Raw genomic sequence first — 25,919 nt, 5'->3', positions numbered from 1 at the left:
TGGGGCTCCATCTCACAAACCATAAGATCATGACCTGAGCCCAAATCAAAAGGTGGATACTTAACCAACTGAGCCACCCGGTTGCCCCAAAACAATTTTTTTTTAAATAGACTTTCTTTTTTAGAAATTTAGGTTCACTGCAAAATTGAGAGAAAGAGTTCCCCTATACTTACTGCTCCTACACATTCATAGCCTTCCCCACTAACACCATTCCTTCTAGTGGTATATTTGTTAACAATTGAACCTATAATAACATGTGATTATCATTCAAAGGTGGTACATTCTATGGATTTTAACATGTATAATGACATATACTATTATAGTATCACAAAATAGTTTCACTGTCCTAAAAACCACTGTGCTCTGCCTGGCAGATTGCCTTGTCCCTGGCAATCATTTATCCTGTTATTGTCCCCATAATTTTGCCTTTTCCAGAATGTCATATAATTGGAGTCATTCAGTATGTAAGTTTTCAAATACCATCTTTTGCTCCCACCAACAATGTGAGTGCCTCTTTTTCTACAGCAGCCCCAGAATGTGTTACCCAAATTATATATGTTGACTAATTTGATGGGTTAAAATAGTGTTTCAGCATAGTTTAAATTTTACTAGGATGGCCCATTTTTTAGCTTGGTAAAGTACTTCTAAAAAGCTTCCCAGATTCAGAAGCTGCCAACCTAGGTCCTCAAAACAAATGTGTCACTGTACTTAAAGTTGCTTATGGCTACATTACCTACAAAATTATGTTAAATAGACACAACATATCATATATTAGAAATTATAACAACATAAACAATGTTTACCACAAAATTCAATGTAATGTTGAGGGAATGATATTGAAGAGTTATATTTCAAAAAGAAAAATGCACTTTTGGGGCACCTGGGTGGCTCAGTGGGTTAAGCCACCACCAACTTTGGCTCAGGTCATGATCTCACTGCTTGTGAATTCAAGGGCCATGTTGGGGTCTGTGCTGACAGCTGCTTCGGATTCTGTGTCTTTCTCTCTCTCTACCTCTCCCCTGCTCACACTCTCTTTCTCAAAAATAAATAAACATTTAAAAACAAAAAAACTTTTTGAGTTCTCATACTGGAATCAGTCATTAGTTTAATATCAGGACTAATGACAGAGAAAACAAGATCATATCAAGTAATGCCAATAAGCGAGAGAAAAAGAGGTAGCCTTGTGTAGACCTGGAATTGACTACTCTTTCTGAGTTTGCCACTAACTCCCAAGTTTAATGAACTTGTTAGTTTTGGGATGCCACATGACTTTGTATTACGTATTCGGTTTCAGACTAAATTGTAGATTTTACTTAAAATAGAAACTGGAGGTCTGGGAAGGAAATGGCCCTAGTTTATTCTAGGCTGATAAGCAAAACAAACCCCACATCACAAACCTTCGCCTGCAAAGCAATACAAAGGAAAGCACGTGGGGCAGTTTCTAGGCGGGAATTGAGGCGGGGCGGGGTCAGGCACCCAGGGTGGGCTGGCGACGCAGTGGAGGAGGATCCTGCCAGAGCGCACGCTCGCTCCTCCTCCATGACGTCACAAACGGGACCCGCCCCCGGCTGCCCAGGTCTCCTGTTATCTCTGCAGCTAGCAAGCGACCCGGAAGCCGCCCCATCTCGGGGTCATGATGGGCAGCAAGATGGCGTCTGCCAGCAGGGTCGTTCAGGTAAGGAAATTTGGTCACTTTTCCGCACCGTGGGCGGTAGGGATGGTGCTGATTATAGCAAAGGTGCTGGGGAGAAAAGGCGGTGGCGGAGGCTGCGCGGTGACCGCGGCCCTGGGTAGGGCCAGCGACACCGCCCGTGGATATGTGTGAAAATTGGACTTAGAACCCATTGCGTCGGGCAGGGAGCCGGACACCAGAGCTGAGGGTTCGATCCAGGCTGCGGGAGTGCCGTGTGTCAACACGTAGGCAGAGCTGCTGCGCGGTCCCTGGACTGTACTCTTGCAGGACCTTAGTAGCCCTCTTAGGAGTCTGCGGGCTTGGCTGCCCTGGCAATAGTCTTGGCCAATCGGCGTTTAGTATTGTCTGTGGTGTCCCGCATCAGCCAATCGGAAGGAAGGCGGTAACGGCGCGTGGAAGGAAGCGAACAGTGCATCTGACCCAGTGTCCCTTCAAGGTCTTGGGAATGGCCGGAGAACTGGCCCCGCGGGCCGAGTCCTCACCCCGGGGCCTGTTCTCCCTCACCAATCCAAGTGTCTGGTTACAAACTGGATGGAGGCAATTGGAGGAGGGAAATATATATTATTTAAGTTTGTCTGTAATACATGTTTTATTGTTTGTTTCCCAAGGTGTTTTTTGTTTTTTGTTTTTTGCCCTGAGTTTGGATTGGTAGCTAGAGGAACTTTGTTAATCCACACATCAGTTTTTAACTCCTGGTAGCTTTAGTATTTGCTTCTTCAGTTGTGATCGCTAACTTAAATAGGACAGGTAAAGTTGGTGTATAAAGGGACACAATCTCCACTTTTATGGGTGTTTTACACAATCTGTTTGCAAATTTCTCTGGAAGTGTAATGTATGTTTTTTAATCATACATTTGATATAAGAAGTGCATTTTCCTATGTACAAATACATGTCTTAAAAAGACCTTAAAGTTTTTTCAGTCAGAAAGATAATCCTAGATCCTAGCCTTTGGTCCCATTGCATAATGATCCCATTATACATTCAGTAGGTAGAGTTAGTGAGCATTAACTAATTAAAGATAATGTGAGGACAAGGAGGACATCTGACAAAGGACTGATTGGTATCTGTTTTGTATAACCGTACATGTTCATAATATATAGCTCAATTTTAAAATGGGTTAAAAAGTTGAAACTGCACAAAAGAAGATATACAAGTGAGCCAGTAAGACTGTGAAAAGATGTTCAACTTCATTACTTATCAGGAAAATACAAATTAAAACCAGTAAGTACTACTACATCTACCAAAATTACTCAATTTAAAAGCCGGCAGTACCAAAAGGTGATGACGCTGTGAAGCACCTGAAACCCTCATCCCTTGCTGGTAGGGGTGTAAATGGAATAGCCACTCTGGAAAACTGTTTTCCTAGTCTCTAGTAGTTAAACATACCTTCCCTATGATGCAGTTTTACTTATAGGTTTATTCCCAAGAGAAATAAGTGCATATGCCTACAAAGAGACTTACATAAAAGTGTCTGTTGCCACTTTATTTCATAATGACCCTCAAATCAGAAAAAATCCAAATGTCCATTAGCAGAATAAACAGATTGTGGTAGATATCTTAAAATGGAATAGTACACAGCAGTTAACTACTACTGATAATGAAAAAAAAAGATACTGAAAGATACACAGTAAGGAATGGTCTGTCCTCCTTTAACGGAGCTGCAAAGACTCTACTCATATTCATACTACAAAGCAGTTTTTGCTAACATGATGCAATAATTATGTATAACCTTAGGAAAATTTATTGAGTGCTTCTGTGCCAGGTCTGTACTCAGTCCTGGGACTACAGTACCAACAAGACAGACATGGTGCCTCATTAGAGCTTAGATTTTGGTTCTAATCCATACCTTAAAGAAAGAGTAGTGTTTCAACAAACTGGCACAAACTGATGGGAATTCACAAGGTATGGTGTCAATATTAAGTAGAAGAATTTGGCTGGACTATATATTCAGACATAATTTTAGAAGAATAAGTTTTAGGGGTGCTGGGTGGCTTAGTCAGTCTTTGTTTCACAGGCGAATCCCTGGCTCCCTCAAACATTGCTATAAATGTTTGTACAAAATGGTTTCAAAATTGCTATATTTATACAACTACTAACAGCAACATACTAAGTAAAAAGTTCAAGTTTTCTTAGTAGTGTATTTATTATTATTATCATTACCTTTAGACTAAAGTGAAGAGTATAAGCACTATGAAAGTTAATTTGGATTAGCTCCTTTTTTCCCCCTTAGTTATGTTTCCCAACTGATACACAGTTAGAATTGCTTCTTTGGAGGCACCTGGGTGGCCCAGTTGCATAAGTGTCGACTTTGGCTCAGGTCATGGTCTCAGGGTTCCTGAGTCTCAGCCTCATATCAGACTCACTGACAGTGTAGAACCTGCTTTGGATCCTCTGTCTCCCTCTCCCTATGCCCATCTTCTGCATGCACACCTGTGCAGGAACCTGCACACACTCTCTCCCTCAAAGTAAACATTAAAAAAAAAAAAATGAATTGCTTGTGTTTACATTTAAAGTCTAAAATTTTTTTTTTAATGTTCATTTATTTTGAGAGAGAGAAAAAAAGTGAGTGGAGAAGGCACAGAGGGAGAGGGAGACAGGATCCTGATATAGGGGTCGAACTTTCAAAGCAGGAGATCATGATCTGAGCCAAAGTCAGACACTTAACCAACTGAGCCACCCAGGCGCCCCTACATTTAGAGTTCAAAAGCAAATTTGGGGGCACTTCAATGACTTAGTCATTTGAGCATCCACCTTTGGCTCAGGTCATGATCTTCTGGTTCATGAGTTAGAGCTCTGCCTTGGCCACTCTGCTGACAGCTCAGAGCCTGGAATCTGCTTCGAATTCTGTGTCTCTCTGTTTCCCTCTCTGAGTCATGTTCTGTCTCTATCTCTCTTTCAAAAATGAATAAATATATTTAAAAAAACATTTTTTAAAGCAAATATTGAGGTGTCTGAGTGGCTCAGTCAGTTAAACATCCCAATTCTTGATCTCAGCTCAGGTGTTGATCTCAGGGTTGTAAGTTCAGGCCCTGCATTGGGCATGTAGCCTACTTAAAATTTTTTTAATTTGAAATAAAAATTAAAATGCAGATTTTGATAGAGGATTTTGAGTATAAGCATTAGATGATACTAAAAGATTATTTTTAACTCATTAGTTGTGGCAAAATGTATTGAGATTATTGTTTGACAAAAATCTTCATGTTAGTGATACATATGTAAGGTATTAACAGGTGAGAGGAGAGGGTTGGGATTTGTTTAATGGAAGAAGAGGTGATGAATTAAGATTGACTCTATTACTGTTGAAATTGTGTAATGTGTTTATCAGGGTTTATTTTATTTTTTGTTTATTAGGGTTTATTATAGTACTTACTCTACTTAGAAAATATATTTAGGAGCGCCTGGGTGGCTTAGTCGGTTAAGCGTCCGACTTTCGCTTAGGTCATGATCTCTCAGTTCGTGGGTTCGAGTCCCGCATCGGGCTCTGTGCTGCCTGCCGGCTCAGAGCCTGGAGCCTGTTTCAGTCTGTGACTCCCTCTCTCTCTGACCCTCCCCTGCTCATGCTGTCTCTCTCTCTCTCCTAGAAATAAATAAAAAATATTAAAATATATATATATATTTAGAAAAATGCATTTTAAAAAGGGGACACCAGGGGCACCTAACAGCTCAGTCAGTTAAGCATCCAACTCTTGATTTCAGTTCAGGTTATGATCTTGCAGTTCGTGGGTTTGAGCCCCAAGTCTGGCTCTGTGCTGACATTGTGGAGCCTGCTTGGCATTCTCTTTCTCCCTCTCTCTGCTCCTCCTCTGTTTGCTCATACGCATGTGCTCTCTCTCAGAATTAATAAATAAACTTAAAAAAAAAAAAGGAGGACACCAAGCAGTGTGGCAATTCAATCTATAAGGGCATATTACATCATATTTTTAAGCGTGCAAAAGCACTGTTGAAATGGACTTTTTCTCTCTTGTGTATGTATGATTGTTTAAGTGTGTGTATACATGCTTATATGCATATACAGTTAGTTCTGTCTTACAAATGGTCTCTATTCACCCACTTGGCAGATGTTTTGTGCATATTTGCTGTGTACCAGGCACTACTGCAGAAGTGCTAGTTTCTGACTGCCCTCTTCACAGTATTCTTTTTTTTTAATTTTTTAAAAATATTTAATATTTATTTTCGAAAGAGAGAGAGACAGAGCGTGAGCAGGGCAGGGGCAGAGAGAGAGGGAGACACAGAATCTGACGCAGGCTCCAGGCTCCAAGCTGTCAGCACAGAGCCCTATGCAGGGCTCAAACTCACAGACTGTGAGACCATGACCTGAGCTGACATTGGACACCCAACCCACTGAGCTACCCAGGTGCCCCATGGAATCAGGAGCACTTTTTAGAGGGGAATGATGTATGAGCTATTTCACAAGATAAGCAGTCAGATGAAAGCAAAAGCATAGAAGTAGTTAGGACTGGGGATAGATTTCCTCTCAGAGAACAAAAGCTGTAGACTGAATGGAGGTGGAAATGGCATGATGAATAGGGAACAGAAAAGTACTTCAAAATACGTACTTCAAAATACCTAAGAGTAAAAGATGCAGAAGACAGGTGAGAAGTGAGGTTGGAGAGGGAAGGAGAGGCAGATCAGGATGGGCCTAGTGAATGCCAAATATGAGTTTGAAGTTTATCCTGAAAGCTTGAAAATTTTTAAAGCTTTTACATGGGCTATTGATAGTGGATGGATAGAACATTCTTTGAAGAAGCTTGCTTATGAAAAGGATGAAATAGTTACTAGAGGGAGAATTGGGTTTTGTTTTTGTTTTGAGAGAGAGAGTGTATGAGCAGAGAAGAGGAGAGAGGGAGAATCCTAAGCAGGCTTCTTGCCCAGCATGGAGCTGGACATGGGGCTCAGTCTCACAGATTGACACACAGTGTGACTAAATTAGAGTTTTGTTTTTTACCATTAAAGACTTGACTGTATTCTTATGCTGAGGGAGACAACTCTATTCCAGTATTTTCTCAGAGGAGCACAGTTATAGTAGGGCTTTCAGGCCAGTCCCAACAAGTCTATGTAGATCTGCACTCATAGCGTGGGTGGCTCAGTGGGTTAAGTGTCCGACTTCAGCTCAGGTCCTGATCTCAGAGTTCATGAGTTCCAGCCCTACTTCAGATTCTGTGTTTCCCTCCCTCTCTGCCCCTCCCCTGCTCGCACTCTGTCTCTCTCTTTCAAAAATAAACAAACATTAAAGAATTTTTTAAAAATGTATAATATATAGTACATATATACAAATATTTTGCAGATAAACACACACCTCAATATCACTAGTTACAGAGCAACTTATAGATTAGTTGAAATTAGTACTGTTCATTAGAGTCTTAGCATTGTATGTTCAGGAAATTTCATGCTGAAAGGTCCATTTAAGTTTCTCTATATCAGGGCCCATAGGAGGCTCAGTTGGTTAAGCATCTGACTCTTGATTTCGGCTCAGGTCATGATCTCTTAGTTTGTAAGATTAAGCCCCATGTTGGGCTGTGTGCTGATAGCAGAGCCTGCTTGGGATTCTCTCTGCCCCTCCCATGCTTGTGCACTCTCTTTCTCAAAATAAATAAACTTAAAAAGTTCCTCTATAACACTGTCTAGAATTTTAGGGATAAGACATTAATAACCCTGCAAATACCTGTTTTAAAAGTAAGGGGCACCTGGGTGGCTCACTGTCTTGACTTCGTCTTGGGTCATGATCTCAAGGTTTGTGAGTTTGAGACCCGCATAGGGCTCTGTGCTGACGGCTCAGAGCCTGGAGCCTGCTTCATATTCTGTGTCTCTCTTTCTCTACCCCTCCCCCGCTCATGTTCTGTCTGTCTCTCTCTCACAAAATAAATAAACCTTAATATAAATTATAACAAATAAATAAAAATAATATTCGCAAATACGTTTTTCTGTGGGTTTAGGAAAAAGACTAAAAGGGCCAACAAATGTTTAATCTGTTTTTTTGTAGGTTTGGGGATTATAGTCTCTCTTTTCTTATTTGTGCTTTTCACCATTTCCTCCAATGTTTTTACACAGATCATGTGTTAGTTTATAGTTGGAAAAAGTATTTTTTAAATTCTTTTTTTTGTTTTTTAAGTTTATTTATTTACTTAGAGAGCTCGTGAGCAGGGGAGGGTCAGAGAGAGACGGGGAGAGAAAATCCCAAGCAACCTCCAGGCTGTCTGTACACAATTGCATGAAGTATGAGATCATGACCTGAACCAAAATTGAGTTGGACACTCAACTGACCGAGCCCTCTAGTCACCCCTAAATTTCCTAATCCTCAATATACTTTTTATCCTTTTGTACACTGCTAGATAATTGACCATGATAGGAAGACAGCATTCAGTACAACTCAGGAAACTTCTAATTCTTACCTAGCAGCAGGGCAATATATAAGTCATGCAACATAAAATCTGTGCCATCTTTGTCATAGGGTTGTTTTGAGGTCACTTGGTAGTATAGTAAAATGTCTTATACTGTGTAAAGTCCAAAGCTACTATGAAGAGTAGATAAGATAAATTAATAGTTCATAGACCAGCTTTCCTAGTTGGGGAAGAGTAAAATAGTATGATTAAAGTTGCTTCCAAATATTAAGTTTGTTTTTATCAAAGATATCTATGAAGTTCAATACATTGTTTTTTGTAGAGTTAATGATTTTAGTGCTTCATCTTTTTTTCTTCATATATTTTATTTTTCCTTTAGGTAGTCAAGCCACATACTCCATTAATAAGGTTCCCTGACAGAAGAGACAATCCTAAACCCAATGGTAAGTTGTATTTTAGACTTTTTAAAAATTATATACGGACATATTTATACATGAATATTCTATTATAGGCATTATTTCTCATTTTAACATCAGGGAGACCAATATAGCTGAGATCAAAATGGTCTATTAGGTTGCATGTGCAGAAATTAACTTCTTATTACCTCCATTTAAAAAGGTAGTTACTCAACAGAACATGTCTCTGAATTTTTTTTAAGACTTTATTTGTAAGTAATTTCTACACCTACTGTGGGGCTTGAACTCACAACCTTGAGATCAAGAGTCGCATGCTATACCAACTGAACCAGCCAGGCACCCCGTCTCTGAATTTTTAATGATATTGTGATTATATAGAGAAATTTCTGTTCTTTCTTTTCTTCTGTCCTTTATTTAAAAGATTCTCTCTTGCTTACATGAGAGAGATTGTGATGCACAGTAGCCATTCCTATATTTTTCTCCAGCTAACCTTTTCTGTCATTGACTGATTTATTCATTCAGTCAATAGAGACTGTCTTAGACCTGAGCAATCATTGCTTATAAAGTAATTGAAGATTCTGAACAAGTCCTGTTTTCCTCTTACCCCTCACTTTTACCACATCCTTTGTCCCTGTTGTTTCTAATTAATTCCAGTATAGTTAACTTACAATGTACGAAATATTCAACAAGTCTATACATTACTCAGTGATCATTATGATCGTCCCTGTTTTTATTATAAGATATTTAATCTTTAATTCAGGGAGGAGCTGAACAAGTTTTATAGGGTTATTTTTGACTTATTGTAACTTTCTTTTTTTAAAATTTTTATTATTTTTAAAATTTTTTATGTTTGTTTATTTTTGGGACAGAGAGAGCATGAACAGGGAAGGGGCAGAGAGAGAGGAGGGCACAGAATCCAAAGCAGGCTCCAGGCTCTGAGCTGTCAGCAAAGAGCCCGATGTGGGGCTCGAACTCACAAGCTGTGAGATCATGACCTGAGCCAAAGTCGGACGCCCAACTGACTGAGCCACCTAGGCACCCCATGTAACTTTCTTTTTTAATGTTTATTTATTTTTGAGAGAGAGAGACAGAGTGTGAGTGGGGAAGGGGCAGAGAGAGAGGGAGACACAGAATCTGAAGCAGGCTCCAGGCTCCAAGCTGTCAGCACAGAGCTCAATGCAGGGCTTGAACCCACAAACTGTAGGATCATGACCCAAGCCACCCAGATGCCCCTAACTTACTGTAATTATTAAAGAATTAAGATATAGGTGATAAATGGGGTGCCTGAGTGGCTCAATTGGTTAAGTGTCTCATGTTGGTTCGGGTCATGATCTCACAGTTATGAGTTTGAGCCCTGCATCAGGCTTTCTGCTATCAGTGTAGACCCCACGTCGGATCCTCTGCCCTCTCTCTGCCTTTCCTCTGCTCATGTGCGTGCGCTCTCTTTCTCTCTCAAAAAGAAATAAACATTAAAGAAAATACAGGTGATAAATAAGTATATACCAACTTTCTTATTCCCTATTATAAGATATTACCTGTAAATGCCACATGACAAAACTTAAGTATGTAGATTATTAATATGGGTTAAACTCCACTACCTAGAAATTTTATTATTTTACAGATTTGTTCAGTTTAGTAATTCATTAACTTAAAGCTTCCTTATTTGTTTTAAAAAGAAGTTTATGAAATTTTATATAGCTACCCAACTAGGTTACTCAATAATACCTTTTAGACTTATACTCAGGGGGTGCCCTGAGTGGCTCAGTCGGTTAAGCGTTCGACTTCAGCTCAGGTCATGATCTCACAGTTTGTGAGTTCGAGCCCTGCGTCGGGCTGTGTGCTGACAGCTAGCTCAGAGCCTGGAGCCTGCTTCAGATTCTGTGTCTCCCTCTCTCTCTGACCCTCCCCTGCTCATGCTATCTCCCTCTCTCAAAAATAAATAAAACATTAAAAAAAATTTAGAATTATACTCAGCATTTGAAGAATGACTTGATTACTCAATAACAGACAATTCAAAATAGTTTTTTAAGACACCTGAACAATTATGTCTCTAATTACATTTTTTTCAGTATCAGAAGTTTTGAGATCAGCAGGACTACCATCTCACTCTTCTTCAATTTCACAGCATTCTAAGGGAAGTAAATCACCAGATTTGCTGATGCATCAGGGTCCACCAGACACTGCAGAAATTATAAAAACATTACCTCAGAAATACAGAAGGAAGCTTGTGTCTCAAGAAGAAATTGAATATATCCAAGTATGTCATTACTCTTAATCATAGTACTGCTCAAAACACCTGAACATTGGTTGGCTTTTGGAATTTCATATGCTGATTTGCTTGCTTTTTCCATTGCCTTGTCATGGTGGGTCCATAGCTAAGACCAAGATAGTCAGGTAGGCCAGGATTATGAGAAATAAACCATGTACAAGCCCTCAGTTAAAGTACTTGAAGGAATACATGTATAGAAGTATAATATGGTAAGTAGCAATAGCTATAAGCACCTGAAATTACCAAGGACCAAGAGTCCTTGGCAATTTTTCAATGTGAAGGGCTTATGAGACCAAGGAATTTGAGCATCAGCAGTCAAGGTCAAGCTTGAGTCCCTTCCCCATCAGAAAATTTTACAACATTGATACGAGTGCCTAAGAGCAATGAAAACCTGAAATTGTTTTTAAACACCTGGAGATCATTTGCTTAAAATGGTGTAAATTTATGTAGTGTCCATGAAAACATTTCTTTTATAAATTTAATACCTAATCTTTTTGCTTTATTTTTTCCTTTTCAGNTACCTTATTAAGGCAATTTATGAAATTTTAATAAGGTCTTACAGATGTATTATTGTGAAACTAAAGCCTCACAAAGCTAAATAAATTTTCTTCCATACCTTGAATGATTTCTAGAATATGCTTTAAAAGAAGGCATCTATAATAGTAAGGGTAGCTCATGGGCAATAGAGTTAGATTGTTGTTGAGTATCATTCAGTCGTCTGTGGATTCAGCTTTACTTTTTTTTTTTTTTTTTTTTTTTTTTAAATGTTCCAGAGTTGTGGCCTAATATGAATATTGCCCATTGCAAATATGAGATAGGTATTTGATGGTAGCAATAAGCTGTTCTAGTGACTCAAAAATAACATGATTCATGATTTTTTTTTTAATTTAAAAAACTGTGGAAAATTTTCTTAAAATTTCTCACCATTCTCTTTTTTCTCTCTGTAATTTTTTCATTTCAGTAANCAGAAACCCCATACTAGAACTGTCTGAAGCCCACCTTAGTACAGATCCTATCACGAAAGGAGCAGTGAAAAAATAGATCACTTTTACAGAATTGGTGAGCACAAGTATGACAAAAAGGCATATTCAGTGGGAACTGGTGTCATACGATGAGTTCCCAATAAGGATGGTTTCGAAAGAATTCTGGCTTAGCTTTAAATGAATAGTCTGTATTTTCAGTCCAGAGTTAAGCACTTAAATATATGTAACCATCAACAAATTGCTGAATTTGTTCAAGTTTCAGTTTTCCTCTCCAATACTATACAGCGTGATAGGCAGGGTCATAGTAGTGTATTATGTATTACTTTGCAGCAATTCAAAATTTAATAGTAACTAAAAACCCAAAATGTGGCTAAAAACAACAATAATCACTTTATAGCTCATGGTTCCTCTGGGTCTGGAATTCTGGAGCAGTTTGGCTCTGCAATTGTGCTGTCTCCATGGGGTTGCAATCACATTCCAGCGAGGAATGCCGTTATCTGAAAGCTTAACTGGAGCTAGATTATCTACCCCCCAGTGGATCACTCACATGGCTAGCAAGTTGATGCTGGCTGTTGGCAGGAGGCTCCAGTTCTTCCCCACATAGGTCTCTTCACAAGCTACCTGATTGAATTCATGATATGATGGCTGAGCAAATGATCTAAGCATGCAAGGCAGAAAGAGCAATGCCTTTTAGGATCTAGACTTAAGAGTTACAACACTCACTTCTGCCATATTCTACAGGTCACACAGAACAGCCTGTTTCACTATCAGAGTAGACTACACAGGTGCATTGATAACAGAAGGGAAGATTCATTGGGGCCATCATGAAAGCTGGCTATTGCTAGTGGGTGCAAGTGTTTTCTAAGTTGTATAATGCTATACAGATGCCAGGTGGTATTTTATGCATACAGTGACCTAATGAACCCAGAATATCCCCTAAACCACGGTTTTACACTACTTAAAATGTCCCCAAATAGGAATTAACTTGTCAACAGCATAGTATAATGTGATTATCAGTTCATATGCCATGATATACTTTGGAGCCTCTAGCCTCACAGGTGTATCATCACATTTAGCTCACTACTTAGCTTATTTCTACTACAAATGAGGATAAGTTACTGTTAAAGTGATGGAACTTTGACTTAAATTCTTTGCTAGCATATATTATTAGGTATGACTTGACACAGTCAAGAGATAATGGTAAAGATGATGTGTTTTGTGTAATGTATGAGAAGTTTGCCTATGAATGTATCAGAAGTCAATAAAAACCTAGGTGACAAAAATCTGGAAGGTGACCAGTAATAGTTATGCAATGGCTAACAAACTGAGCACCGTCAGACCCTAGTCTAAGGGTGTTGGAAATGTGAAGTCATTTAATCCTTGCAGCAACTCAATGAATACTCGGAGACTAGGAACCAAAAGGTTAAATACTTTGCCCAGGTAATAAATCTAGTGATTTGAGTATTTGTGGGGCCAGTACTCAATTGCAGGTAGTCTAGAACCAGGGAAAGAACTCAACCCTTACCTCTACATTACATTGATTAAATTATGAGTGTTGGTATTCTGCCTTCAACTTTTAGAAACAAAAGTTCCAGCTCAGAACCTTGTTATTACCATTTGTTTTTTTTTCCTCCACAACGCATATCCAGTCTGTCAGCAAATACTATCGGCTAGAAGCCAAAGTGATACAACCTTATGTAGCTTACTGCACTATTTCAAGGGCCTTGGTTTTTTTCTTGCCCGTCTAAGTTCTGTGTTGCTGTAACTCAAAACGGCCATAGTGAAGTTTTAAAAACAATTAGGTAGCATCACTTTGCTGAAAACTCTACAGTGGCTTTGTTTTTTTTTTTTTTGCAGTGTCTTTTCACTGAGGCCTTTTAACATCTTACTTAAAACTGCGAACTCTACTATATCCCCTTTCCCTGCTTTATTATCTCTGTAGCACTGAACTCTGTATACCATATATTATCTCCTTCCAATGGAAAGCATGGATCCTTGTCTTTTTCCCTCCTGATTTCTCAGTATACTATAACAGAGCCCGGCACATAGTACTCAATATACATTCGCTGAATAGTGAATTGATGTGTTTAACGTGTTGATTTGTACGAAAACTTAACGCGAATCAAGGTTGGATACTGCTCACAGTTAACAAGCACTATGTCTAAACTTTCTGGATGTCTGATTTACTCTTCAAAACCATTTACGATACAGCCTATTTCCATTTACAGAGTAGAAAAACCGATGACCAGATTGCCTGTTCCACAGCACAAAATTATTTAGTTGACTTGGAATTTTCTTCTCCTGGTAGTGCTTCTTCCCCTGGTAGTCGTTTTTACAAACGACTGAACTAAGAATGCCCCCTGACCAAACCTAAAGAACTGGGCTTTCTTCTAAGTAACTTGAGACTGCGACGCCAGGCGTCCATAGCAACCGTGGCGACAGCACGCCCTTGAGCAATTAGCGGAAAGCGAGATCCGAGATAATAAGGTCAAGTCTTCCACACATGCATTAAATCCCGAACTCAGGCCATCGTATCGGAACGCTGACCTGCATCCGATAGTGAACGAAATATCTAAGTTAAAACCGTAACAGGGTTGCAGTCATCACCTAAAAGATTCCACTTCGGGTACTAACAGGCTATGGCGTGACACGCGGGGACGACACAGAAAAGTCGACACGTCCGCCTTGAGCAGCTTCCGTAGGGCAGGGTTCTAGCCGGACTTAGAGGCGTCCAGCTCAAACCGGAAGTGGGGGCGGAGCTAATAAAGCGTCTGCTCTCCGTCAACGGAAGTGTCTGTTTGAGGCTCTAAGGTAGCTTTAAATCCAGCTGTCCCCGGAGCTCGCCCTTTGCAGTTGGAGTCGGGTTTCGTGCGACGGATGGCGGTGGACGTGAAGTCGCGAGCAAAGCGTTATGAAAAACTGGACTTCCTCGGGGAGGGACAGGTGAGGCTCCCGGGCGGGATTCTGAGGGGCCTGAGCGGAGAGCGCCGAGTCGCCTCACGCACTCGCAGATTTTCTGGTGGAAGTCAGAAGACTGTCCTGGCTTCTCATTTTTTGGGGGCGGGTCTGCTCAGACCCACTTGCTGCCCATGTGTATACCCTGGAGGAGAGCTGCTAAGTGGCCCTCTCCTTTCTGGAGAAGAGACCGGGACGGGCAATTTGTCGCCTCACCACGTTTCAAGCAGCCGCGCGCATCTGCACAACAACCGTGGGGTGTTTGCTTCTCCAAATCGGTAAAAGTGAAAAGGCAAACACAAAAGAGCTCCCACAAACTTAGATTATTTCTGCTCTTCTCTCTAGTTTGCCACGGTTTACAAGGCCAGAGACAAGAACACCAACCAAATTGTCGCCATTAAGAAAGTGAGTTCCCGTCTGTCACTTTTCCGTGAGTCTCTGAGGATGTCTGTCTGTGTGAGCTAAGGCCTGGGTTTTTTACTCCTCTTGACCATACTCTGTTAATGAGGAGTTATTTATGTCATTTTCGGGGAAGGTGGAATTGATTAGTATCTTGTTTCCAAGATGGAACTCGGGTTGAACTAGTTTATTGTTGTTCCGTTAGTTGAAGTAGAGAGGAAGCTGTATGTTACGTCTGCTTTATAAACTCAGACATAGGCAAAGGGGAGAAGGACTCATCTGTTGGATCCTCAGAACTATTCTAATATCCTCACCTTCCCAGATCACTATTTCTGCCACATCTGCATCCGTTATATGTATCATCTGTATTTTATTTTATTTTTTTTAAGTTTATGTTGAGAGGGTGTGAGTGGGGGAGGGGCAGAGAGGGGGAGAACAAGAATCCCCAGTAGACTATGCACTCTCAGAACTCACAAAGCGTTTGATCATGACGGGAGCCGAAATCAAGTCCTACAGCTTTAATGGACTGAACCCCACAGGCGCCCCTCCTCTGTGTACATATTTTCCATGTAAGGCTTTTAGGAGCATTATCATTGTCATTTTTAAAAATGATTTTTGTAGCTTTTTGATTTGGATTCATTCAAGAAACTTCAGTCATATTTAGTTTATTTTCTATATGTCAGGCACTTTCACTTAGTTTTTTCATTTAGTCTTCAAATTAGCCATGTGAAATAGTTAAACTATCCCCATTTTATACTCCAGGTACCTGAGCCTAAAACAGAATAAGTAACTTGTCAAGATGACACGTATTCTAATTGCTAAAACTAGGATTTCAATCCAGATATTTTGCTGCCAGGTTGCTTGTTCTTTCCTATGCCACTGAGATCAGTAACCCTCCCAGAGAGAGGCTGTTGTCACATCTCAAGGCCTATTGGTGGGGTAGGTGACCACCTTATTGTTCCTGTTGGTATTTGAATCTGTTTCTCCTTCAAAATTCCTAGCTCCTTTGAAGCATATCCCCCTGATTCACTTAAGGCCTGACTCTTGTCTCCCTTTCCACAGGGAAAATTTTTGCTATTTTTATCTTTTAGCTTTTTCTGACTTATCTCATTTCCCTGTGTAAAAACCTGATCTATTCTGACCCTTTCTAAAGTTATCTTTTCATTTCTACCCATGGTTCACTATATTCTAGCCACACTGACCTTTTGTCCCTTGAACACATTAAATTCACTTCATTCCCAGGCAGCATTTGCTGCCTTCTGATTAGCATATTTTCCCTCTGAAACGTGGCATGACTGATTCCTAATCTTTAGAACTCACTCACATTCCTCTTCCACATAGAGGCCTTCACTGGTCACCCTTGTCTTCTTTGCCATATTTCTCCATTATCTTCATAACATTTATCAAAATCTGAAGTCCTCTTATATATCGGTTTATTGTCTGTGTACTTCTACTCAAATAATACTTTGCTCTGTGGCCAGTAGTTTTGTAGACATTCATTAAAAGTGTAACCTGTGTTACCTGGGTGGCTCAGTAGGTTAAGCATCTGACTTAAGCTCAGGTCATGATTTCATGATTTGTGAGTTCGAACCCCTTGTGGGCTCTCTGCTGTCAGTGCAGAGCCTGCTTTGGATCCTCTGTCTCTTTCTCCATGCCCCTCCCCTGCTCACCCACACATGCTCTCTCAAAAATAAAATTAAACATTAAAAACTATAAATAAAAAATAAAAATGATTAACCAGACTGATATAATCCCTTTAGTGTTTGTATATTGAGTTCTGTAATTGTCTGAAAATCCTAGTGGGGTTTGTTTTGTTTGGGGTTACTTATTTATTTATTTTCTGCTTGTTTTTAATACAGGTTAGGATTTAAAATCCATCCTATTTCTCTTTGATACACTTTTACCCCTTGAAGGTGACTCACAGTGGAATCTTCTTTTATTTGTTTATTGTTTTTTTTAATTTTGAGAGAGAGAGCAAGGGAGGGGGCAGAGAAAGAATATCTTAAGCAGGCTCCACCCTCAGCACGCAGCCCGATGCGGGGCTCAGTCCCACAATATCGGGATCACGACTTGAGCCAAAATCAAGAGTCACATGTTCAACCATTTCAGCCACCCAAGTGCCCTAGACATTTATTTTTTTAATTTTATTTTAAGTAATTTCTGCCACCCAGTGTAAGGCTTGACTCACCATCCCAGGATCAGGAGTCACATGCTTTTCCTACAGAACCAGCCAGGTGCTCCTTTACGTTTAATTTTTATTTCAAATAATACATCTTTGTGGTTTTAAAAATCATTGAAAAGCCAAGACTTTTTAAGATGCTTAACTCCTCTAGCCCTGTTTTTCACTCCGTGGAGCAATCACTTTCAACTCCTATAATTTGTCTCTGGTATTTGCTTTTTTTTTTTTTTTAAATGTTTATTTTTGAGAAAGAAAAAGAGTGTGAATGGGGGAGGGGCGAAGAGAGAGTGAGACAGAATCTGAAGCAGACTCCAGGCTCTGTGCTAACAGGCTCTGAGCTGTTAGCACAGAGCCCAGCGTGGGGCTCAAACCCACAAACCATGAGATCATAGCCTGAGCCAAAGTCAGACGCTTAACCGACTGAGCACCCAGCACCCCCAAATTTGCGTCTTTTTAAGTAATCTCTATACCCAAGGTGGAGCTTGAACTCACAACCCTGAGATCAAGTCACATGCTCCACCTACTTAGCCAGTCAGGCAACCCTCTCTGGTATTTACTTCTATTTCATTAAATAATATGCTTACATCGTTATTTCTTGAGTGTTCCCCCGCGCCCACCTTGTTTCAGGCATTATTCTTTCTGCTCTAGATTTGGTGTTTGTGGAACTTCCTCTCCCAGCACTCACATTTTTACCCTCGTTCATTGGTTAACATTATGCTTAATTTTACAAAAAATGTATATTCTGTGTTCTTTCACCTTTTGTATCATGGACTTTTAGGATATCATAGTTAGAGGTAGGGGAATATTTGATTTCTGCTGAAAATTATAAAAAAGTAAAATAGCATTGGTCTCTACCTTATCTTTTTAAAAAGGTCATACTGAATTTATGTTTCCCAATTTATTTAACCAATCCTGTGTTGGTGGCCTTTTGGAGTATTTCGTTTACTTGCTGGCTGGCTCTCACCCCCCCCCCACCCCCCCATATATAAGTATTTTTTGCAGTTTGTTTTTCTGAATCAGCATTATTTCTGAAATCTTCTCCATAGATACTGTAGATCTGGTTTATTTATGATCATTGGTGATTAGATTACATCATATGACTATAGTAAAATTTGCCCATCCAAATTCTTGTTGATAAACATTTAGGCTGTTTCGTTGTTTTTATGTTTTCCCTTAAAATAGTCCTACAGATATTCTTATTCATGTGAGTTTCTTTAGAGAATATATCTCTATTTGAACCTACCTATGAATTAGTACTCTTTAAGGGAAAATATGTATATAGCTCCAGCCTCACCACATATTGTTACATTGCTCTTCAAAGTGGTTAGACTACTTTAACCTCCCCCCACATTCTTACCATATTTGTATTGTCAGATTTTACAACATTTGTCAGTTACCTGTATCAGAAATGGTGTATGATTGTTTAACATTTCTCTGATTACCATTTAGATTGATCATTTTTTCTTAGATTTATTGGCTTTTTAGACTTTCCCCTACCAGTTTTTCTGTTAGGTTGGTTACATTTTTTCCTAGCTGTTGATTTGGTAGAATACTTCATATATTCTTGACAGTGATCCTTTGTCAGAAATGCCAGCTACAGATAACATCTCCCAGCTTTGACTAGACTTGTAGTGTATATATCGTATCTTCTGAAGCACAGAAATTTAGAATTCTGTTCTGGTTGAGTTTGTCCATTTTTTCTTTCAGAGGGTTTCCATTTTGTGTGTTTGCCAACCTCCAGTTTGTAAAGGGTTCTATTTTCTAAAAATTTAAAAATACTGCTTTTCACAATTAGGTCTTTGTTCTGTCTGGAATTAATTTTTCTGTTTTGTGGAATATGAGGATCCAGTATTTTTTTTTCCTTGCTGACCCAGCATATTTGATAGTTTGTCCTTTTCCTGGTGAATTGAAACACCAAGTTCTGCATTTAGTTGTTATGCCAAGTTCCATTATATACTTGGATCTATTTCTGGGCACCCTGTTTTTTTCCATTGATTTATTTTTTACCATCCCTGCTCAAATAATGTAGTGTCAATAATTACTACTGCCTTATAAAAAGTCTTGAAATCTGGTAAGTTGCACATAACCTGTTTTTCTTCAAAATTATCTTGTCTGCTTTATCTACCATTTGGGTAATTTCAGACCATCAGAATTTGATATGAATTAGGTATTACATGGTGCTGAGGCATTATTAATAATTTTGTTAGGTATGACGATATCTTTTGCATATGTAAGGAAATGTAGGTGTTTTTAGAGATGCCTACTTACGTCCGTGGGGATGAAATGACATGAAATGTGAGTTTTGTTATAAAACATTTTAGCCAACAGAAAGGAGAGGATTAATAATGAAATAAGTGGGAAAAAAAATAATGAAGTGAGGGTCACCTGAGTGGCTTAGTAGGTTGAATGTCCATCTTGGCTGAGATCATGATCTCATGGTTGGTGGGTGCGAGCCCCACTTTGGGCTCTCTGCTGTCAACAGGAAGCCTGCTTAGAATCCTCTGTTTCCCTCTCTCTGCCCTTGCCACCACCCTTGTGTGCTAGCATACTTTTTCTCTCTTTCTCAAAAATAAGGTTTGAGGCACCTGGGTGGCTACGTGGGTTAAGCCTCTGACTGGCTTCAGGTCGCAGTTTGTGAGTTTGAGCCTGGTGTTGAGTTCTGTGCTGACAGCTCGGAGCCTGGAGTCAGTTTCAGATTCTATGTCTCCCTCTCTCTCTGCCCCTCCCCCACTCTTGCTTTGTCTCTCCCTGTCTCTCTCTCCACCCCCTCTCAAAAATAAACAGTAACAAAAGTAAATAAATAAACACTTGGGGTGCCTGGGTGGCTCAGTTGGTTAAGCGTCTGACTTTGGCTTAGGTCATGATCTCACAGTTCTGGGGCCCTGCATTAGGCTCTGTGCTGATAGCTCATAACCTGGACCCTGCTTTGGATTTTGTGTGTCTCTCTCTGCCCCTCCCCCACTTGCATTCTGTTTCTCTCTCAAAAAAAACATTAAAATTAAAAATAAATAAGCATTTAAAAAAATAATAATGAAGTAAATGTGACAAAATACTGATAATTGTTGAATCTGGGTGATAAAGTAGATAGCTTCATTAAACTAACATATTTTTACTTTGGTTGTAAAATGTAATAATTTTGGGGGTACCTGGCTGGCTTACTTGGTTAAGTATCTGACTTTGGCTCAGATTACAATCTTGTAGTTCATGAGTTCAAGCCCCACATCGGGCTCTGAGCTGTCAGCACAGAGCCTGGAACCTCTTTTAGATTCTGTCTCTGTCTCTGTCTCTGTCTCTCTCTCTCTCTCTCTCTGTCTCCCCTGCTCGCCCTTTTTCTCTCAAAAATAACTAAAAAATTTTTTTAATTAAAAAAAGAAAGTAATGATTTTTAAATTGTTCACAGCTCCTTAATATTCCATGTCTATTTGTCACTGTTCTTTAAAAAAATGCTGTTGAGCTTTAGATTTAGATTTCCATTGAACTTAAAGGAAATTTACATATTTGACATTTATGATTACTGAATCTTATTATCCATGAATGTGGATTTGTTTATTTTGGCCTCATTTTTAATCATGTTTTAATACTGTTTTATAATTTAGTTTTGGAAATCTTTGCACATCTGTTGTTAGATTTATTCGTAAAGTGCCTTATATTTTTTGGTTCTATACTAGTCTGTCTTTATGTAAAAAGTTGTGTCTGTAGTATAACTGGGAGATGTCTATCTGTATCTTTTAATCTACTTATTTTTTATCATTATCAAGAATCTTATTTTTTTTTTTAAATTTTAATTCCAGTATAGTTGACATACACTGTTAGATTAGTTTTAGGTATACAATACAGTGATTCAACAATTCTGTATATTACTCACTGTTCATCATAAGTGTACTTTTAATCCCCTTAACCTATTCATGCATTCTCCCACCCACCGTCCTTCTATTTGTTCTCTATAGTTAAGAGTCTGTTCTGTTTGGTAGCACTAGCTACCAAAATACAACGCAAATAAATTGTCACAACTAGTATTTTTCTATAAATTTTGATTTTTATTATTAATGAAAACAACTTCTAGTTAGTCTCTCAAATTTCTTATGATGGAGATAGAATGTATATTATGTATGGGTGGAAAGTTAATGACGAGGTACTTGTTTGAAATTAGAAGAGTACTTCTAAGGAGCGCCTGGGTGGCTCAGTCGGTTGAGCGTCCAACTTCGGCTTAGGTCATGATCTCACGGTTCATGGGTTCAAGCCCTGTGTCGGTCTCTGTGCTGACAGCTCAGAGCCTGAAGCCTGTTTCACATTCTGTGTCTCCCTCTCTCTCTGACCCTCCCCTGCTCACGCTGTCTCTCTCTTAGAAATAAAACATTAAAAAAATTTTTTAAAGGAGTCTGTTTCTTGGTTTGTCTCCTTTTTTTTGTTTGTGAGTTTGTTTTGTTTCTTAAATTTCACATAAGAGACAAATTATATTTGTCTTTGTCTGCCTTACTTCACTTAGTATTATACCTTCTAGATCCATCCACGTTGTTGCAAATGAAAAGATTTCATTCTTTTATGTGGCTGAGTAATAGTCCATCGTGAATATATGTACCACATCTTTTTTATCTATTCTTCTGTTGATGGACACTTGGGCACTTGAGTTGCTTCTGTAATTGGGCATTTGTAAATACTGCTGCAATACATATAGGGGTGCATATATCTTTCGAATTAGTGTTTTCATATTCTTTAGGTACATAAATACCCATTAGTGGAATTACTGGAACCTGTGGTAATTGTATTTTTAACTTTTTGAGGAACCTCCATACTATTTTCCACAGAGCCTACAACCAGTTTGCATTTATTTTTTGAGGTAGAATGGCTTTTCTGGAAGCAATTGTTTTTTTGTTTTGTTTTAGTGTTCTTGATTACACTTACTCATTATATAAAGCAATGAGTAAGAGACTGGTGTAAGCCTGAACCTATTAATGCAATTTGTTATGCTTTTTTTTTTTATTGTTAATGCTTATTAATGGTAACAACAGTTTAGCCATTTTTTTGTATTCATCATAATTTGTAATTTTGCTTTTTAGAAAATGTGCTCCCCAAGAACATATTATTGAACATATTATTAAACATGTTATTTTATTTTATTTTATTTTTTTTATTTTTTATTTTTTATTTATTTCTAGGAGAGAGAGAGAGAGAGAGCGTGAGCAGGGGAGGGTCAGAGAGAGAGGGAGTCACAGACTGAAACAGGCTCCAGGCTCTGAGCTGGCAGTCAGCACAGAGCCCGACGCGGGGCTTGAGCCCACGAACGGCGAGATCATGACCTAAGCGAAAGTCGGACGCTTAACCGACTAAGCCACCCAGGCGCCCCAAACATGTTATTTTAGGGGTGCTAGGGTTGCTCAGTTAGTTGAGCATCGCTCTTCGGCTCAGGTCATAGTCTAATGCATCTTGAGTTCGAGCCCTACAATGGGCTCACTGCTGTCAACATGGAGCAGCCTTCAGGTCCTTTATCCTCCCTTTTTTGGCCCTCCCTCACTTGCATGTGGCATCTTTCTCAAATATATAAACATTTTTTAAATTTTTTTTTATTTTTTTTTTAATTTCTGAGAGAGTGTGTGTGTGTGTGTGTGTGTGTGTGAGCAGGGGAGGGTCAGAGAGAGAGGGAGATACAGAATCTGAAACAGGCTCCAGGCTCTGAGCTAGCTGTCAGCACAGAGCGCAATACGGGGCTTGAACCCACAAATCGTGAGATCATGACCTCAGCTGAAGTTAGATGCTTAACCTACTTAGCCACCCAGGTGTTATTTTATGTTTATGTGGTATGTGTTGTCCTCCCATGTAGGCTTACTTGAAGTGATTTTTTTGATANACCCACAAATCGTGAGATCATGACCTCAGCTGAAGTTAGATGCTTAACCTACTTAGCCACCCAGGTGTCCTTACATAAACATTTTTTAAAAACATGTTATTTTATGTTTATGTGGTATGTGTTTTCCTCCCATGTAGGCTTACTTGAAGTGATTTTTTTGATCAGTATACCCTCAGTTACTTTTCCACATTTAATCATGCAAAGATAAAGGAGACATTTATTTTCTTAATTACATTATTTGAATGTGTAAGTCAAAAACTTAAGGAGTGAGGAATGGTAGGTACTTGATCCTTTCTTATATTGTTAATTTTGCCTTTCAAATTAATGATTTAGACTCCCTTCTTGCTTACTAGCTATATGTAAGTTGCTGCATGTTTTTACTGTGGCTGTGTTTTTGAAGTGTTTGTATTTTATGCATAAAGTCTAAATAATTTAACACATTTTTAAAGTGTTTGGTTTTTTTCTCCCCTCTACCAGATTAAACTTGGACATAGATCAGAAGCTAAAGATGGTGAGTATTTAATGTAATCTGACACAACAGGATAAGTTTTTCTTCTCACTGAGGAAGTTAGCCAAGTATTAGTTAGTTATAAGTGGTTCTGGATAGAGTTATTGCAGGGTGCTAGAAGAATAGACTCAGGATAGAGACAGGATATCAGTGATATCCATCATTTGGTTGTTAAGAGTCATGTAAGTCATTCAAGTCATCTGAGTAAATGGAACATAGCAAGGTTATCAGTGACTTGTCCGGTCTTCATTACTGTTTAAGGTGTTGTTGTCAGCAGTTTATTCTTTTTCTGAGCTTTTAGTTACTTTGAAAATTCAGGATATAACTTCATGGAAGTATAGAGAAAACTCACTCTGGAATAGATGTATGGAGGAAAATATATCTTTATCCCTTCCTCCAGACCCTTGTGTGCTATGGGGCTAAGTCTTATTTAGTCATCAAGAACTAGTTTTTATAAAAAGGATCCATCATCTATTTAACAGCTAGTACCAGATCTTATTTTTAATTAGGAGTTCTATTTTGCTGTTATCATCAAGAATCTATTGCTAATACTCCTAATGCAAGAAGGAGGAAGCTGACTTACTGCTTCATGTTAACCAGCTGACACCTGTTATTCCAGCAGTCTTCTAAAGTGATATGCTACAAAGTGAATACTTGTTTTCATCATTTATCTTAGTCTGTGTTAAGCTAGTTTAAAAATAAAGCAATATAAAAGAAAACCAGATGCCATAAAAATTGTCAAAGTAACCCTTATTTTTCTGTAGAATATGGATTTCTATTTCCTGAAAGACTAAAATTTCGCAAAAAAATGTGTTTGTAAGAAGATTTGAGATTTCAGAATTACTTTTCACATTTTGCTCTGCCTTTTATATAGGTATAAATAGAACAGCCTTAAGAGAGATAAAGTTATTACAGGAGCTAAGTCATCCAAATATAATTGGTGTGAGTATAATCTAAGTTGTTTCGGGGATTTGGGACCCTGTCATTTGTGGTAGATGTTGATTGAAGGCTGAGTTGTTTTGGGTGGGCCTTGCAAAACTTAAAAGTTTTTCATGCTGAAATGTATTTTCTGTTCGAGTTGATCTGTAGGCAATGTCTTTAAAACTATACAACTGATGAAATAAATTTAATTTTGTTACAAATTATTTTCGCAGCCTATGGAGCTCCAGCATGCCTAAGACCTTGAATAAGCTCCCCTACAACTCTGTGCTATAGTTTCTAGTTTATAGGGTTGTTGTGAGACTGGTTAATTTATTGAACGTGTGTAAAGTGCCTGGCATAGAGATGGCGTATAATGAATAATAGCTGCCAGTGCTATTTATAGGGTTTTCTTAATGAGCATGGTAATTTTCTGAATTAAAGACCGAGGTGAGGTTTCATTAATTATTTCTTAACTATAACTGAAAATTTGGAGGACAGTTTAAGTAGTGACTTTCTAAAAATTTTTGTTTATTTATTTATTTTGAGAGAGACAGAGTACGTGAGCAGGGGAGGGGTAGATAGACATTCCCAAGCAGGCTTCATGCTCAGCACAGAACCTGATGCGAGGCTCAATCTCATAACCATGAATTCATGATCTGAGCTGAAATCAAGAATCGGATACTTAACCAGCTGAGCCACCCATGCGCCCCTAGTGAATTTTTAAAAAATATTAAAATTTAGTATTTTTGTGCTTTAAAGCACTAATTCCTAGAAGAAAAAAAGGATAAATGTCAAGTTTAATAAAATAATTCAGATTTAACAGGGAAATATCAGCAGTCCAGTGCTTTGGTTGGTATAATATTTTCAAGTATTTAGTAGAGAATCAGATTTTGATTATTTTTTAATACTGCTTTGCAGCTCCTTGATGCTTTTGGACATAAATCTAATATTAGCCTTGTCTTTGATTTTATGGAAACTGATCTGGAGGTAAGATTAAGATTCCTAGAGGAATTTTTTTTCTCTCTCAATCAAAGAGAACCTAAATGTTTATTTTCTACTTTAAAGATACTGTTAGTAAAAGAAATGCTTAATTTTGTTGAAAAGTAAATGTACTCCCCACCCTCCCACCCCCCACAGTGAGAGAGAGAGAGTTTGTGTTTGTGCAGGCAGGGTAGAGTCAGATGGAGAGGGACATAGAGAATCTCAAGCAGGCTCCAGTGAGAGCATGACCGAAGCCACAATCAGAAATCAGACACTTAACTGACTAAGCCACCCAGGTGACCCTTTTTTAATTTTTTAATTTTTTTNCGCTGCTTTCCAGAGGGCCTACACCAGTTTACATTCCCACCAACAGTGTAGGAGGGTTGGGCACCCCATTACTCTTAAGTGAAAGATCTTTTGAGTCATTTAGCC

The 25,919-nt window shown here is 38.8% G+C and overlaps 2 protein-coding genes across 7 annotated transcripts in view; both read left to right on the top strand.

The window, feature by feature from the left end:
* Window positions 1-1,537: 1,537 nt before the first annotated feature.
* KGD4 (alpha-ketoglutarate dehydrogenase subunit 4) lies at window positions 1,538-11,226 on the top strand. Its single transcript, XM_077773558.1, has 3 exons — window positions 1,538-1,675; window positions 8,411-8,474; window positions 10,517-11,226. Exons 1-3 carry the CDS (start codon window positions 1,634-1,636, stop codon window positions 10,720-10,722), a joined length of 312 nt encoding a protein of 103 aa, XP_077629684.1. The 5' UTR covers window positions 1,538-1,633; the 3' UTR covers window positions 10,723-11,226.
* Window positions 11,227-14,432: 3,206 nt separating this feature from the next.
* The window catches only part of CDK7 (cyclin dependent kinase 7), a 31,979-nt gene continuing 20,492 nt past the window's right edge, over window positions 14,433-25,919 (top strand). Inside the window, exons 1-5 of one of the 6 annotated variants that reach the window (XM_077773554.1) lie at window positions 14,433-14,642; window positions 15,000-15,059; window positions 23,555-23,588; window positions 24,460-24,527; window positions 25,425-25,493. In XM_077773554.1, the coding sequence (XP_077629680.1) occupies window positions 14,577-14,642; window positions 15,000-15,059; window positions 23,555-23,588; window positions 24,460-24,527; window positions 25,425-25,493 (297 nt within the window). In that variant the 5' untranslated portion in view covers window positions 14,433-14,576. Of the gene's footprint in view, window positions 14,643-14,999; window positions 15,060-23,526; window positions 23,589-24,459; window positions 24,528-25,424; window positions 25,494-25,919 lie in introns of those variants that run through there. The other 5 variants (XM_077773551.1, XM_077773552.1, XM_077773553.1 and 2 more) reach the window with 5 other exon arrangements.

Source organism: Crocuta crocuta, unplaced genomic scaffold, assembly GCF_008692635.1.
Source record: "Crocuta crocuta isolate KB4526 unplaced genomic scaffold, BGI_CrCroc_1.0 scaffold383, whole genome shotgun sequence".
Taxonomy (NCBI): Eukaryota; Metazoa; Chordata; class Mammalia; order Carnivora; family Hyaenidae; genus Crocuta; species Crocuta crocuta.
Note: the sequence above shows the minus strand (reverse complement) of the source record. Positions and strands in the feature narration are given on the sequence as shown.

What these genes read in the sequence shown, in the direction of transcription:
- KGD4 (XM_077773558.1), top strand. Translation starts at nt 1,634, where the DNA reads ATGATGGGCAGCAAGATGGCGTCTGCCAGCAGGGTCGTTCAG. An exon ending in CTGCCAGCAGGGTCGTTCAG is followed by an intron (nt 1,676 to 8,410) that starts GTAAGGAAATTT and finishes TTTTTCCTTTAG; the next exon opens with GTAGTCAAGCCACATACTCC. An exon ending in AGACAATCCTAAACCCAATG is followed by an intron (nt 8,475 to 10,516) that starts GTAAGTTGTATT and finishes CATTTTTTTCAG; the next exon opens with TATCAGAAGTTTTGAGATCA.